At 45.3% G+C, this 17,457-nt stretch overlaps 2 protein-coding genes across 2 annotated transcripts in view; both read right to left on the reverse strand.

The window, feature by feature from the left end:
• Positions 1 to 7,817: 7,817 nt before the first annotated feature.
• ELAPOR1 (endosome-lysosome associated apoptosis and autophagy regulator 1) overlaps positions 7,818 to 17,457 on the reverse strand; it is a 349,091-nt gene continuing 339,451 nt past the window's right edge. Inside the window, exon 22 of the mRNA XM_069756493.1 lies at positions 7,818 to 8,898. Within this exon, the coding sequence (XP_069612594.1) occupies positions 8,836 to 8,898 (63 nt within the window). The 3' untranslated portion in view covers positions 7,818 to 8,835. The remainder of the gene's footprint in view (positions 8,899 to 17,457) is intronic.
• On the reverse strand, positions 13,280 to 14,630 carry LOC138672048 (multiple epidermal growth factor-like domains protein 9). The gene is made up of 3 exons (XM_069760125.1): positions 14,455 to 14,630; positions 14,218 to 14,374; positions 13,280 to 14,098 (listed from the first exon to the last, which is right to left on the reverse strand). Exons 1-3 carry the CDS (start codon positions 14,567 to 14,569, stop codon positions 13,672 to 13,674), a joined length of 699 nt encoding a protein of 232 aa, XP_069616226.1. The 5' UTR covers positions 14,570 to 14,630; the 3' UTR covers positions 13,280 to 13,671.

Consider the following 17,457-nt stretch of genomic DNA (forward strand, 5'->3'; position numbering starts at 1 on the left):
TTGGTAAAGGATGTCATATCATCTTTGTTCCACTTCAGACCCCAATAAGGCTTTCCGGTCTCTCTCAATGTGGTCAATAATCATCCGCTGCAATCACCTGGACATAAAGAGGAAGCCTCGCATTTTATTTAATCTGCTTCACATAGCTGTGTCACTGCCATTTTACATGAAGAGTAAGACCAGTTTGATTGCTAGCTCCCAGCTCCTCAGGACAAATGGTTGATGAAAGAAAAAAAAAAAAAAAAAAAGAAGGGAATATGAAGGACCTCAAGGATTTTTAATATTTTTTTATGACAATCACCATGCTCATATGGATGATTTAGGATGGTTGATCCTTCTGACAGATTCCCTTTAATTTTTGTAGCAGCTGCACATTTATACATCATCCTCAACTGTGGGATTAAAGAGATTGTCTGGCATTAGGGTACAAGTTTTATGGTACCGTTACACTATACGATTTACCAACTATCACGACCAGTGATACGACCTGGCCGTGATCGTTGGTAAGTCGTTGTGTGGTCGCTGGAGAGCTGTCACACAGTGCGCTGTGCTCTGCTTTCAATTTACGGCCGGCAGTCAGTCAGTGCGGGAAGCAGACGGCAAGGGACCTGACGGACACCGGAATGTGAGTATGTACTGTTTTTTTTTTTTACATTTACGATGGTAACCAGGATAAACATCGGGTTACTAAGAGCGGCCCTGCGCTTAGTAACCCGATGTTTACCCTGGTTACAAGCGAACGCATCGCTGGATCGGTGTCACACAAACCGATCCAGTGATGACAGTGGGAGATCCAGCGACGAAAGAAAGTTCCAAACGATCTGCTACGACGTACGATTCTCAGCAGGGTCCCTGATTGCTACTGCGTGTCAGACACAGCGATATCGTATGGATATCGCTGGAACGTCACGGATCGTACCATCGTAGCGACAAAAGTGCCACTGTGAGACGGTACCCTTAGTCACACTGGTGCTGGCGTCAGGTGGTCATGTGACCACAAGTATCGGATTTTTGCATACATTCCGACTAGACTATGTCACCATACATTTGCAATGAGTGAGGTGTGCCAGCCCCGGAATATTCTTACAAAAAGCAATGTGAAGTCTCACAAGTCTGCAGTCACATAGTAACTGCAGACTTGTACCCCAAGGCCAGACAACCCCTTTAAGTGGCAGAACTTAAGGGATGTCATTCCCCTTCTCAAGCTCTGAACTTGGTTACTTTAGTGCAGCGCCCCAGAGTCCTGGTTCGTTGCAGTAATGTTATTCTTCCACCAGGGAGAGTGATGTTACGTCTGAGGGCAATGAAGGAGATCTTCTGTCCAGGTATCACAACCACACAACACACTTCACACTCCAGCCACCAGGGGGAGCAAAGGGTTTATTTACTAGACCACTCCTCACAGTTAGGTAAAACTGGTAGTTGGAGGGAAAGTTAGAGAGTTCCTGGCTGGAGACCAAGACGGAAAGGTCTCCAGGTCGAGCTGGCTGTAGTGATGTCCAGTCAGATCAGACTGCGGTCTGAGGAGGACGAGGGTCCACGGAGCTGCGCCTGCCCCACGTGCGGCAGCATCCTAAAAAAGAGATATAGAAGAGAAGTGTATTGCAGTGAGTGAGAAACAAAGGCATAGCAACAAGTGGATACCAGAGAGGAGAGTGGCCGAGAGAAGCTGCATCCTTCTGGTGCACGATCCGGTAGCCGGAATACCGAGGGAGTGAGTGCTCAATGCCTTGCTTCAGAGACCGGCAGGGCAGGTGATTCCAAGTTGCCTGTCCGCCCTTTATACACAGGAGGCGTTCTAGAGTCCCTAACCAAAGTCTCAAGTCACCGGTCATACGTGTTTTGTTCTGTCCGACCACGGGGAACAGTGAGAGGAGTAACAACAGTGAGGACCTTATTGGAGCTTATGCAAGTAAGGACCTACTGTGTTACTGTGCGCATAGGAAGGCTATTGAATTCCACCTGGATAAGGGGACTCTGGATTTGCCTTCAGACCGGCCGGACTCTGCCTACCCTGTGGTCCCTACCCTGGACTGTGGATGCTGAAGCCTTCAGTAAAGGTAGAGAGACTGCAACCTTGTGTCCTCGTTATTCAATGCACCTTACATCATCCACCATCCACTATCTATACTCTGGGAAGCCCTGGGGACACACTTCACCTGTGGGAATGTATACCATCTAGCTGCCATAACATCACCCCAGCGGACCCCTAAGCAGCGTCGGTCACCCTGGGGGCATTCTTTGCGTCTGGAGGAGAGAAGGTTTTTCCACCAACATAGAAGAGGATTCTTTACTGTTAGGGCGGTGAGAATCTGGAATTGCTTGCCTGAGGAGGTGGTGATGGCGAACTCAGTCGAGGGGTTCAAGAGAGGCCTGGATGTCTTCCTGGAGCAGAACAATATTGTATCATACAATTATTAGGTTCTGTAGAAGGACGTAGATCTGGAGATTTATTATTATGGCATATAGGCTAAACTGGATGGACAAATGTCTTTTATCGGGATAAGGCTAGGTTCACATTGCGTTAGTGCAACCCGTTTAGCGCTAGCGCTAGCTGGGTTGCGCTAACGCAATGTTTTTAATGGGGCTGCATCCCGGGGTCGCGGTACGTCCCCGCTCTCGCAGATCCCCGATCTGCGAGAGCGGGGAACGGACCGCGGGCGCGCCTCGGACGCTGCAAGCAGCGTCCGGGGCGCGCCAGGAAACACCGGCGCGTCGCATAGCGCTTCCCGAACATGGCACGCGCTAGTGCTGCGCGTTCCCATTGCTGTGAATGGGCGCGCTAACGGACGCGTTGCACGGCGTTAATTTCACCGTGCAACGCTGTCCGTTAGCGCTTTCCCATTAACGCAATGTGAACCCAGCCTTACTAACTATGTTACTATGTTATTTTCTTTTACAGTTTTTATTTTGTACCTGTTCTTGCACTAAAATGTCCTATATTACCATTTACAGTGTTTGTAGCAATTGAAAGTTTGAATTAGTTTGATATAAGTTCTGGTGTTTATTTTACTCACTTAAATATACACCTTACCACCATTAATTCCACAGCACTTAACAGACATTATCAGCATTGTACCCATTGGGGCTCACAATCTAAATTCGCTATGATTTTGGAGTGTGGAGGCAAACCAGAGTACCCACGGGAAACCCACACACACTGTGAGAACACACCCTTGCAGATGATGTCCTTGGTGGGATTTAACCCTGGACCCCAGCACTGCAAAGCAACAGTGCCATCATGAGAAACAAATATTTTCTTTGCATATATGGAATGCATTGATCCACTTACTTCCCGCATGGGGCTATGCCCACTATGCGCAAATTAAGCAAATCATGTGCGGATGGTACCCAGGGTGGAGGAGAGGAGACTCTCCTCCAGGCCCTAAAAAAAGAATTAAAATAAAAAATAGTTATATACTTACCTTCTGGCGGCCCCCGGATCCAGCCCAGGCCTTAGCAATGCTCCCGGCAGCTCCCATTCCCAGTGATGCCTTGCGACAATTACTTGTAATGACGTAGCGGTGTCACGTGATGCTACGTCATCTGGCGTCACTCTCATGAGGCATCACTGGGAACAGGAGTTGCCGGGAGCATCGCAAGGATGGGGAAGGCTGCAGGGGCCGCCGGAAGGTGAGAATATCACTTTTTTTTATCATTATATCTTTTTACTATTGATGCTGCATAGGCAGCATCAATAGTAAAAAGTTGGTCACACTTATCAAGCACTATGCTTGACAAGTGTGACCAACCTGTCAATCATTTTTCAAAACGATGCTAAAGATTGCTTGGAAAACGCTAGCATTCTGCAAGCTAATTACGCTTGCGAAACGTTAGTGTTTAGCGGCAATACGCATGCCAATTCCGCTTGCGTATTTCCCTCGGCAGAGAGTGTCCGCTGCAATTCTGCAACTTGTGCACATAGCCTAAGAGATGAAAAATAGCTTATTATATTCACCTGCGGGGAGGTCCTGTCCGAGGGGTGTCGCTCTTCTTGCTCCATCGACTCCCATCTTCATACAATGTCGTCCTCCTGCTTGCTTCGTGTCGTACTCCGGCGCAGGCATACTTATCTCCCCTGTTGAGGGCAGAGCAAAGTACTGCAGTGCGCATGTGCCGGGAAAGATCAGAGAGGCCCAGCGCCTGCGCACTGCAGTACTTTGCTCTTCCCTCAACAGGGCAGAGTACACCAGCGCAGGTGCGTGAGGAAACTGTGAGGATGATGCAGGGACACGTCATCCACACAAAGCAAGAAGGAGGATGGCATTGCATGAAGATGGCAGGCGCCGGACCAGGACCAGCAACACTCCTTGGACCGGACCGCCTCGCAGGTGAGTATAATAAAAGTTATTTTTCCTCTCCTCCAGATCGGGTTGGGGGCTGATATACTGTACAGCATTATAAATGCTGTATATAAGCCCTGAAAGGTGATGGCCATATCTTAAATCGGCCAATACTGAGGACCGGTTCCCTTTAAGAGGTCGGCCACTTTCTATTTATGTTAAGAAGTGTGTTATGGACATGAGGCACTTACTATTATATAATTATAGGGTCTCCTTCTGCATTAGTGCATCATTCACCAGAGACTGCACAGCTCTCCGCTCCACAAATTGATGGATGACTCCAACACCCATTTTATGGATAGGAGAGGAAGCCTGAACTGACAAGTGCTGGAGGAGAATGTGTAAGGCTATGTTTCTGGATCGCCCCCAGACACAGGGCCACGGGTTACTCGGTACCGGTCCTTTCTGTCTCAGTTCTGGGGATGTCACGGTGGCTGGACTCGGTCCTTGATCCTGCTAAGGGGCGTCCAATAAAAGGGTGATAGGAGTCTGTCAAGGTTTCGTGACGCCACCTGTGGTGTTCGGTCAGGATCACCGACGCTGCTTGGGGTCCGCTGGGGTGATGGAATGGCAGCCAGATGGTATACCTTCCCACAGGTGAAGTATGTCCCCAGGGCTTCCCAGTGATGTAGATAGCGATGGTGTGAGGTACAGACAATAACGAGGACACAAGGTTGCAGTCTCTTTACATCTTTACTGAAGACTTCAGGATCCGCAATCCAGAGCACATTTAACAGGGCTTTCTGAGACCGGCCGGTCCGATGGGCACATCCAGAGTTCCCTTTGCAGGTGGAAATCAGTGCCTACCAGTAGCGCCTGTTTGTTGTAGTGCTACGCTGCTGAGCATTCGGAATAGTCCTCACAACTTCTGTTCTCGTTCGTTTGTTCTTTCTAATTCTCTCTCTCTTGTTCCAGATGTTACTAGTTTCTCGTCCCCCAGATATGTTATGGCTAGGATGGACCCGTATGACGGGAAGGCTCGGAGCTCTTCCGGGACCCTAGAGACGGCCCTCTCCACGCTTTGCCCCCTATGTCTTCGTAGGAAATTTAAGGTAGACAGCCAACCTATAATTAACTGTCCTGCGGAGTTCGAAGTAAGGCCTAGAGTCAGTTACTTCTGCGGTGTTCCGGCCACCGGCTACGCACCTCAGTAGGAAGTTGCCTCGGTCTCACGGCACGACTCCTACTGGCTCTCCTTTGTGCTTGATCTTGTTTCTCTCTGTTCCACAATACCCTTCGCTTCGTGTCTCTTTCTTAGGATACCGCCGCAAGGTAGTGCAGGCGCGGTTCCGTAACGTTCTGCTCTGTTCGCTAGGTATCTGCCAGGTTCCCACGCCCGACAGGGACACCCCTGTGTCTTCTCCCTGGAACACCCCCTGCCACGGGATGTTGCCTGAATTCAACCCAGTCAGCTTCTGACTAACTTCCTAGCCAACCCCTAGTTTTACCAGTGTGAGGAGTGGCCCAATAAATAAAGCCTTTTTCTCCCCCTAGTGGCCGGAGTGTGAAGTGTAATGTGTGCTGGTGATACCTGGTCAGTAGAATTCCTTCAGTGCCATCAGACGTACCATCACTCCCCTTAGTGGCAGAGTGTCATACTGCAACAACCAGATCTATGGGGCGCTGCATGTCCATGATAAGGAAGCAGCATTTCGGACATAGCTTATTTTTGCATCCAAAATGCTGCATTCTAATCACGCAGGTTAATCAGCATGTGTTAACTGAACCATGCAGATTTACTGCATCTAATGAAAGGCTATGGGTGAAATGACTAGTGTTTCCACTGCAGATAATTGCCATGCTGCAGCTCAAACTCGCACTACGGGTGAGTATACGCAGCGCCAAAAAGCAGCACAGTAAACATGGGATTTCTAGAAATCTCATTCCATGTGCTTGTAGCCTAGAACACAGCTTTTTGGACACCGCGCAGGTGAGCTGCGTCCAAAACACTGCTATTCTAGATCATAGGCACGTACCCCAACACCCATCGATCAGAAAGTGCCAAAATGTCCCAAACACATTTGTTAAAATAGTGTCTAACACCTTTAAAATGTTGTTTTAATGGAGAACACAACACTCATGTAAGTACGGTAGTTCCATTGCAGCATTGTGGTATATGCAAAGACATAACTATTTTAATAAAAATTAAACTACAGTATAATAAGGATTTTTATTTATTTTTACAAAAACTTGGTTTAGCATTAAACAGAACCTTACCGAGATCATGCTTTATGGAGGACTAGGCTGATGCAGCTGCTGTCTGTTCTTCAACCCCCAGAATTTCCTTAGTATTGCACAGCTGAGAGCCTCTGGCAGTTTCAGATGCATTGATAATATTTCCATCACCTGTGCAATACTACGGAAAATCCTGAAACCATGCCTTGTTGGAGGCCGTGAGGACTGGAGTTTGGGAAGCACTGCTCTATGGCTATGTTCACACACAGCTTTTCTGATTTTTTTTGTACTGCAAGAAAAACTCATACTATGACAAATGGATATTGTGAGTGTTTTTGATGCAATTTTTTGCACATGTTAATGGTACAATTTTTTATTTTTTTTGCTGATACCATGATTTCAAGACGGAAACAATTGCAGCATAACAGAAAACAAAGACATGCTACTTTTTTCTTAATGCACCATAGGTCAACACAATGCAAGGAAAAAAATCTGCTATGTGAATAACAATTTACAAATCTCATTCATTTTGCTGTTTCTGTAAATGGTTTTATTTTTTATGCATAAAAAACCTCAGAAATGAAACACATTAAGAGCGCAACATTTTATCTAACCCTAACTGTATACAACACACTGTAAAGAAAAAAAGTTTGATACTTGAAAAAAATTTGGACACGTGAATTTGGCCCAATTGAGATTTTCTCAGAAATTTCTGTTACAAGATCTGCAACATGTGAGCTTACTGTACACTAAGGCTATCCAAATTAAAGTTCTCTAACACATCCAAGTGCTACTCACAAAATTAGAATATCATCATAAAGTTCATTTATTTCACTTCTTCAATACAAAACGTTGTCAGAAACGCATCGGGGTGTGTGCCGCACATATACGGCAACCTAGCCAGGTAACATTACTTCATTTTACTCTATGAACTCATCAGTGGTACTTTTTCTTTAGGAAAACCGCCACATATACCATGCGGCTCCCTTACCTACAATTATAACTGCTTCACGTGTGCACTTTTGGTTAGCATGTATCCTTTGTCCTCATACATTATAATCAGATTCTAAACACTCTAGAACTTTATTAATTGTTCTCTGGATACCTTGTTTTGTGCCCTCCATTTTTACACTTACTGGATGTTTCCATAATATATATATATATATATATATATATATATATATATATATATATATATATATATATATATATATATATATATATATATATATATACATACACCTCTTACCTCGCCTGGATTACGGTACCCCCTTTTTTTTCTTTTTGTTTCTTTTACTTATCTAATTCCCTGACTTTACCTTCCTTATTTATTGTATAACTGTTTATACGTTCAGGCACCCCTTGTTTTCTGTGCCACCACATCACCATATATTTATAATAAAGGTGTTTTAATACTTAATATTCTGTTTTGCCTACCCTTTATTTATTTATACTTTTCCCTCGGACTTTCATTCGGTCTTTTTGCTGTTGGGTTCTACTTTATATCCGAATGGTCTGCCATTCCTCCATGAGCACATATACATCGCTATTTATAATTCCACGTTAATCGGTTGATGTCTGTGTACTGCTCTCAGTTCAGTAATTTTGTCTTATGACTATAATATTCGAGTTTCACTTTTTTATTGAAGAACTGAAATAAATTAACTTTTTGATGATATTCTAATTTTGTGAGAAGCACGTGTAGTAGCGTAGGGATTAACTTCTTTTATTTTGCTAAAAGATGTTGAGCAAAACAGTCAACCAATCTGGGCTGGAATATAATGATCAGCAAAAATGATAGAACCTTGGTGTTGAAAATATAAAATATTCTTAGGTTATTGTCACAATCAGTATTTGGTCAGTTTTTCACATCAGTATTTGTAAGCCAAAACCAGGAGTGGGTGATAAATACAGAAGTGGTGCATATGTTTCTATTATACTTTTCCTCTAATTGTTCCACTCCTGGTTTTGGCTACAAATACTGATGTAAATTACTGACCAAATACTGATAGTGTGAAAATGGTCTTACAGGTAAGAAATAGAAGAAATGGTTCCCCTTGTGAGGCAACTATTTCCGTGGTTCCCCTCAGTATCACCGCTTAAAAAGTTATGCATAAAACTTTATTTTACACATAGAAAATGTTTGGTATATTCAGTGGTATGCAATAATGACCAAGCGTTTGACTGCAGTCATGTTTTTTTTACACCTAATGAATAGCAGCCATAGCTCTACATGAGCATCCTCACATTGCTATCTTAACTGACATCTTCTGGTTTAAATAACATGTAATATAAATGTAGAATTTCAAGCTTTTTGCTACATGTCCATATGTTCTGCTGACGACTTTAAAGGCACACAATCAAATCCATCTGATGTTCTCTGGAAAAAAATAAAAAAAGGAAAATAAAAATTGAGATTTTACACACATCAGAAGTTGAATAATAGCTTTGCATTTTAGCAAAATGATGCTTCATGTGTGCTGTTGCTTGGTTTAAATATATATATATATATATATATATATATATATACATATACACACACAAACATTTTGAACTGTGCAAAAGTTAAAGACAGGAACACTTGTACAAAGTCAGGGATGTTGTAGGATTACAGTCAGGTTTATGCATAACCAATTACGCCAAACAGGTTAAGAGTGTCAGTATTTTCATATGTAGTTAAAATACAGCCATTGACAATCTGAAACAGTTGTAGGAGAGGCTTAAAGGGACTCCAAAGGATGACTGGTTAAAACTAAGTACAGGTGCTTGGTGCTTTGCGACGAGGCAAATCATTTATATACACCTTCTCACTAGAGTTGAGCAAATTTTTCAAAATTCGTTTACGATTACAATCGGAGGTGAATATTGTTTTTTCAATATTCTCCGAACACAGCCGAACTTCACTGGAGTCAATGGGAGAAGAAATTTACCGAAAATGTTTGGAACTGATCATCAAACATAAATTTGGCACAAATAAAGTACTAATACAGCATGAATATGCCAAATTCAGATTCGGTGACTAATTCCGATCATATTCGCTCAACACTTCTTCTCACCTACTTGTTTTCCCTCAATCTTCACTACCTCTTCTGTGATTGACAAATATATAGAGATAGATCGAAACCAAACAGGTGTGAGGTTTTATATAAACGATTGGCCACTGACTGTTTGAGGTCAGAAATCATACACCATGGCAACATTAAGCACAGCAGCATCACACAATGTAATTAAACTGGATCAACAAGGTCTCTCCCAGGCAAAGGTTACTTTCACACATCAGGTTTTTCGCCGCATGCCAGGTCCGGTGTCGCGCCGCAGCGTCGGATCCGGCTTATTTTGTGGAAACTGGATGAGACAGATCCGTTTTTCAGCGGGATCAGGTGTCCGGATCCGGGGAGAAACCGGATCCGTCCCATCCGGTTGTCATCCGTTTCGTCCGGTTTTCCATCCGGTTTTTTTATGAATCCGGTTTTTAAAAATGCCCCCTGACAGGCTAAAAATGTGATTGGCTCGCTGAAACCTATATATACAGTGTTCCTGCAGCCCATCAGTGACTGGTTGGAGAGGAGCAAGATACAGAGCAAGATGGATGGCATTATTGCGAAGATTCTTCAGAACAACGTGGATTTCATCGTGGAGGCAAATCGATTGAAAACAATTGTTCTTGAGAAGGAGCGAGAGAGACAGCGCATCATGCGTCTGCGACGACGCCGTTTGTGGATCCACCCCATCACGGCACAGAGAATGACGCGGGGATTTTCTACTTTATACATGGGGCTACGAGGAGACCTAGAGAAGTTTTTCAGCTATGTGCGGATGAAAGTGGAGAACTTTGATGTATTGGTGGAGCGGATTGAACATCTTATCTGAAGGAGTGATACATATTGCAGATTCTCCATTACACCGGATGAGCGTCTGATGGTCACTCTTCGGTAAGCATTCTTTTTTTATGTACTCTTGTAGCGCACTTTCATTGATTGATATTTTTACTTTGCAGTAATTTCTGCCTTGCTTTTGTTAACAGATTCCTAGCTACTGGAGAATCCCTGTCTTCACTACATTTCCAGTTCAGACTGGGAATTTCAACCATATCTGGACTAGTGAGGCACACTTGCCGTGCAGTGTGGGACTCTCTGCACAATGAATTCATCCCACATCCCACAATGCAGACATGGTTGGAAGTAGCTGACAGATTCCAGGAAGTGTCTCAGTTTCCCAATTGCTGGGCGCGGTGGATGGGAAATATATCCATATCGTGAAACCGGCTGGTTCTGGATCCGAGTATTTCAACTATAAAAAGTACTTTTCCATTGTGCTGATCGCCATCGCTGATGTGGATTACAAATTTGTTGCGATGGATATTGGGGCGTATGGCCGCTCAAATGATTCCCAAGTTTTCAAACTGTCTTCTATGGGGCGGCATTTGTATGGACAAACCTTTCAATTTCCCCCCTAGACCACTGCCTTTTGTTTGTGTTGGGGATGAAGCCTTTCAGCTTTCAGAACATCTTTTGAAACCCTACTCCAGCCGTGGTTTAAACAATACTAAAAGAATTTTCAACTACCGACTCACACGTGCACGGAGAATGGTGGAGTGTGCGTTTGGGATCTTAACCGCCAAATGGAGAGTTCTCCTGACATCCATTAACTTGAAGACAGACACTGTGGATGAGGTAGTGAAAGCTTGTGTTGTACTGCACAATTACAGGTCCTTCTCAAAAAATTAGCATATAGTGTTAAATTTCATTATTTACCATAATGTAATGATTACAATTAAACTTTCATATATTATAGATTCATTATCCACCAACTGAAATTTGTCAGGTCTTTTATTGTTTTAATACTGATGATTTTGGCATACAACTCCTGATAACCTAAAAAACCTGTCTCAATAAATTAGCATATCAAGAAAAGGTTCTCTAAACGACCTATTACCCTAATCTTCTGAATCAACTAATTAACTCTAAACACATGCAAAAGATACCTGAGGCTTTTATAAACTCCCTGCCTGGTTCATTACTCAAAACCCCCATCATGGGTAAGACTAGGGACCTGACAGATGTCAAGAAGGCCATCATTGACACCCTCAAGCAAGAGGGTAAGACCCAGAAAGAAATTTCTCAACAAATAGGCTGTTCCCAGAGTGCTGTATCAAGGCACCTCAATGGTAAGTCTGTTGGAAGGAAACAATGTGGCAGAAAACGCTGTACAACGAGAAGAGGAGACCGGACCCTGAGGAAGATTGTGGAGAAGGACCGATTCCAGACCTTGGGGAACCTGAGGAAGCAGTGGACTGAGTCTGGTGTGGAAACATCCAGAGCCACCGTGCACAGGCGTGTGCAGGAAATGGGCTACAGGTGCCGCATTCCCCAGGTAAAGCCACTTTTGAGCTACAGAGAAGCAGCACTGGACTGTTGCTAAGTGGTCCCAAGTACTTTTTTCTGATGAAAGCAAATTTTGCATGTCATTCGGAAATCAAGGTGCCAGAGTCTGGAGGAAGACTGGGGAGAAGGAAATGCCAAAATGCCTGAAGTCCAGTGTCAAGTACCCACAGTCAGTGATGGTGTGGGGTGCCATGTCAGCTGCTGGTGTTGGTCCACTGTGTTTCATCAAGGGCAGGGTCAATGCAGCTAGCTATCAGGAGATTTTGGAGCACTTCATGCTTCCATCGGCTGAAATGCTTTATGGAGATGAAGATTTCATTTTTCAGCATGACCTGGCACCTGCTCACAGTGCCAAAACCACTGGTAAATGGTTTACTGACCATGGTATTACTGTGCTCAATTGGCCTGCCAACTCTCCTGACCTGAACCCCATAGAGAATCTGTGGGATATTGTGAAGAGAAAGTTGAGAGACGCAAGACCCAACACTCTGGATGAGCTTAAGGCCGCTATTGAAGCATCCTGGGCCTCCATAACATCTCAGCAGTGTCACAGGCTGATTGCCTCCATGCCACGCCGCATTGAAGCAGTCATTTCTGCCAAAGGATTCCCGACCAAGTATTGAGTGCATAACTGAACATTATTATTTGTTGGTTTTTTTGTTTGTTATTAAAAAACACTTTTATTTGATTGGATGGGTGAAATATGCTAATTTATTGAGACAGGTTTTTTGGGTTATCAGGAGTTGTATGCCAAAATCATCAGTATTAAAACAATAAAAGACCTGACAAATTTCAGTTGGTGGATAATGAATCTATAATATATGAAAGTTTAATTGTAATCATTACATTATGGTAAATAATGAAATTTAACACTATATGCTAATTTTTTGAGAAGGACCTGTATGTGCTATCCAAGGAACAGATTTCCATTGAGGACCAGTCTGAACAAACCACCTTGGCTGATTATAGCAACCAAACGTATAGAAGTCCTGCCACTGTTTCCATAATTTGGGATCAATTTGCAGAATATTTTATTTCACCTGAAGGAAGAATGCACTGGCAGGATGAGTTTAAACAATTTGTCTTGGACATAGTAACAACTTTTTTTACATTTTACCCATGTTGTGTACCTGTTTGGGTAGTACCCAAAGTATTTAACCTTTTACCCAAGTTGTGTACCTGTTTGATTTTACATTTTACCAAAGTTGTGTACCTGTTTGGTTTTACCTTTTACACAAGTTGTGCATCTGTTTGGGTTGTACCCAAAGTATTTTACCTCTGACCAATAAACCTTGTTTACCCAAAGTGTTATCTATACCTTATAAAGAATAAATACAAGATAGCTGTAAACAACACAGTTTTATTACATTTTTTTTAAATAACAAAAACAAACTTATTTTGAAACACAAAAAAGCACACAAAACTATAGATTGGAATAAGTCGGGGTGGAGATAGTGCTGGAGGTGCTGTCAGATAGGGACACTTCGACAGTGGGAGTGTGGAGAGAGGAATGTGTTGGTGGAGGGGAAGGATCAATAGGTAGTGGTGAAGGAGTGGAGAAGGCAATTGAGCGGGTGGACAGGAAAGTGGGATTGGGGTTAGGAGTTTGGTAGGATGGAGGGGTGTAGGTGATGTTTTGGGAGGATTGGAAGGCAGAAGCAGTGATGGGTGGAAAAGAGGGTTGGGAAGGAGGTGAAAGAGGCTGTTGGTAGTGGGCAGGGAAAGGAGGCGTGGATGAAGTAGATGGGAAGTGGTATGGGTCGGAATAATCATATTGGTGGGAAGGGGCACGGACGGGACGCTGGTATTGTGGCTGGTGGTAAGGGGCACGGGCACGATGTGGTTGATGGTGGGGTTGGTGGGATGGGGCATGGGCATGTTGGTGGTACGGGTACCTGACCTCTCTGCCGATGGCACCCCAATGCTACAGGTGTACTAGAGGTGGCAGCAGCAGAGGGGTGGGGTACAGGAAAAGCTATATCCTCACCAGCAGATACATGCAATGGAACCGGCCAGGATGCTCCAGCGCTCGCGGATGGGACAGAGGGATCCAATGTGTGGGAAGGCTGGGAAGGTGCAGAGTGGGAAGGTGCAGAGGGGCCCGCACTGTCAAAGTGTCCCTCGGTGGCAGCCTCCTGAGGGATCACCCCAGAAGGATTCAACTGTGCTGCAGGCTCCCGAGTGCTGCCGACGGTGCTGTGGAACAAGAGAGAAAAAACAAACAACTAATATACTATAATTGCATGGCCCTGGCTGAAAGAGCAAAAGAGGGTTAGACATGTAAAATATTGGTTTAATTAATTGGTAATATTTACCTTCGTGTCACCATCATTGACCTGAGGAACGACAGGGCTTCGGCATACTTGTATTTGCTTCTGCGTCCTCCAGATCCACTCGGGGCCTGCATCTCTTTATTGAATTCCTTCTTGAAGCGATCCCTAATCGACCGCCACCGTTTTACAATCTTCTCACCTGTTAAAAAAGGAGAAACACAACTTGGTTAGAAAATTTTTTTTAGAATGCATCAAGAAAACTGAACAGAGTATACTTACGTTCTTGATTCTGGGCCCGAACATCGAGGTCCTCCCACTTCGCAATAAGCTCTTGGCAGACTTGCTCCCAGAGTCGCGGGGTCACGATGATATCAGCATGGTGGCGGTCACTCATGTTCCACAGCTGCTCCCTGTCTCGACAAGATCAATGAGGAGGTCAATATCGAGGCCGACCTCCTCACCGTCAGAATCAGGAGCACGCTGTGAAGCCTGTTAAAAGAAAGGAAAAAACAAATTACCGTATATACTCGAGTATAAGCCGAGATTTTCAGCCCAAATTTTTGGGCTGAAAGTGCCCCCCTCGGCTTATACTCGAGTCACGGTAGCGGTGGGGTCGGCGGGTGAGGGGGTGAGGGCGCTGAGGCATACTTACCTAGTCCCAGCGATCCTCGCGCTGTCCCTGCCGTCCCACGGGCTTCGGCGCTGCAGCTTCTTCCTCTCTTCAGCGGTCACGTGGGACCGCTCATTACAGAAATGAATAAGCGGCTCCACCTCCCATAGGGGCGGAGCCGCTTATTCATTTCTCTAATCAGCGGTGCCGGTGACCGCTGATAGAGAAAGAAGCTGCGGCACCGAAGACCAGGCAGAGGGACAGCGCGAGGATCGCCAGGACTAGGTGAGTATGTTATATTCACCTGTCCACGTTCCAGCCGCCGGGCGTCGCTCCATCTTCCCGGCGTCTCCATCTTCCCGGCGTCTGCACTCTGACTGTTCAGGTCAAAGGGCGCGATGACGCATACAGTGTGCGCGGCGCCCTCTGCCTGATCAGTCAGAGCAGAGACGCCGGGAAGATGGAGGCGCCGGAACGAGACGCCGGGAGCTGCAATCAAGGGAGGTGAGTATGTGTTTTTTTTTTTTTATTGCAGCAGTAGCAGCGGCAGAACAGATTAATGTGGAGCATCTATGGGGCACAGTGAACGGTGCAGAGCACCGTATATGGAGCACATCTATGGGGCACAGTGAACGGTGCAGAGCACCGTATATGGAGCACATCTATGGGGCACAGTGAACGGTGCAGAGCACCGTATATGGAGCACATCTATGGGGCACAGTGAACGGTGCAGAGCACCGTATATGGAGCACATCTATGGGGCACAGTGAACGGTGCAGAGCACCGTATATGGAGCACATCTATGGGGCACAGTGAACGGTGCAGAGCACCGTATATGGAGCACATCTATGGGGCACAGTGAACGGTGCAGAGCACCGTATATGGAGCACATCTATGGGGCACAGTGAACGGTGCAGAGCACCGTATATGGAGCACATCTATGGGGCACAGTGAACGGTGCAGAGCACCGTATATGGAGCACATCTATGGGGCACAGTGAACGGTGCAGAGCACCGTATATGGAGCACATCTATGGGGCACAGTGAACGGTGCAGAGCACCGTATATGGAGCACATCTATGGGGCACAGTGAACGGTGCAGAGCACCGTATATGGAGCACATCTATGGGGCACAGTGAACGGTGCAGAGCACCGTATATGGAGCACATCTATGGGGCACAGTGAACGGTGCAGAGCACCGTATATGGAGCACATCTATGGGGCACAGTGAACGGTGCAGAGCACCGTATATGGAGCACATCTATGGGGCACAGTGAACGGTGCAGAGCACCGTATATGGAGCACATCTATGGGGCACAGTGAACGGTGCAGAGCACCGTATATGGAGCACATCTATGGGGCACAGTGAACGGTGCAGAGCACCGTATATGGCACATCTATGGGGCACAGTGAACGGTGCAGAGCACCGTATATGGCACATCTATGGGGCACAGTGAACGGTGCAGAGCACCGTATATGGAGCACATCTATGGGGCACAGTGAACGGTGCAGAGCACCGTATATGGCACAGCTATGGGGCACAGTGAACGGTGCAGAGCACCGTATATGGCACATCTATGGGGCACAATGAACGGTGCAGAGCACCGTATATGGCACACCTATGGGGCACAGTGAACGGTGCAGAGCACCGTATATGGCACACCTATGGGGCACAGTGAACGGTGCAGAGCATCGTATATGGCACACCTATGGGGCACAGTGAACGGTGCAGAGCATCGTATATGGCACACCTATGGGGCACAGTGAACGGTGCAGAGCACCGTATATGGCACAGCTAGGGGGCACAATGAACGGTGCAGAGCACTGTATATGGCACAGCTATGGGGCACAGTGAACGGTGCAGAGCACTATATGGGGCACAGCTATGGGGAAATATGAACGGTGTAGAGCACTATATGGCACAGCTATGGGGAAATAATTATCTATTTTTATTTTTGAAATTCACCGGTAAATGCTGCATTTCCACCCTAGGCTTATACTCGAGTCAATAAGTTTTCCCAGTTTTTTGTGGCAAAATTAGGGGGGTCGGCTTATACTCGGGTCAGCTTATACTCGAGTATATACGGTAAAACTAAATTGTAAACAAAGAATAAACCTTAAAAAAAAAAAAATGCTTACACGTTGACGGCCGCCATGACTTGCATGCCGACGACCCTGGGAGCCACTGGGAGGACCTCTGGATTGAGCCCAGAATCCGAACTCTAGAAGAGAAAAAAACATAATTATGTGCTTGTATGTAGCCTTTTTATGTGTAGTGTGCCATGTGATATCTATAATGATCATTTATTATGTGTTGTGTGTCTGTAACTATCTTGTGTTGCTATGTGTTGTGTGTAGTGTGAGGTTATGGTTCCACGATACATGAAAGAAACATACCAATTGTCATCCCGCTCCAGGTCTTTCTCCACACCTTCCCTCTTCTTCGGGGAGCACCGAGCACAGCACTTGGACTGTGGCAGCAGCTTCAGCAGCTTCCTACAAAGATGAAAAATGTCAAAATACATTAATATATACACATACATACACAAATACACACACAGACATACATAAACGTACACACATACATACACACACATACACGCACACACACATACATGCACACACACACACATACACACGCTCACACACATACACAAAAGATAGCGAGGGAGA

This window comes from Ranitomeya imitator, chromosome 3 (assembly GCF_032444005.1).
Source record: "Ranitomeya imitator isolate aRanImi1 chromosome 3, aRanImi1.pri, whole genome shotgun sequence".
In the NCBI taxonomy this organism is placed as follows: domain Eukaryota; kingdom Metazoa; phylum Chordata; class Amphibia; order Anura; family Dendrobatidae; genus Ranitomeya; species Ranitomeya imitator.

Coding starts and splice junctions, on each gene's coding strand:
- LOC138672048 (XM_069760125.1), bottom strand. CDS start 14,569: ATGAGTGACCGCCACCATGCTGATATCATCGTGACCCCGCGACTCTGG. Junction 14,375..14,454: donor TCGGGCCCAGAATCAAGAAC/GTAAGTATACTC, acceptor CTTTTTTAACAG/GTGAGAAGATTGTAAAACGG. Junction 14,099..14,217: donor TCAATGATGGTGACACGAAG/GTAAATATTACC, acceptor CTTGTTCCACAG/CACCGTCGGCAGCACTCGGG.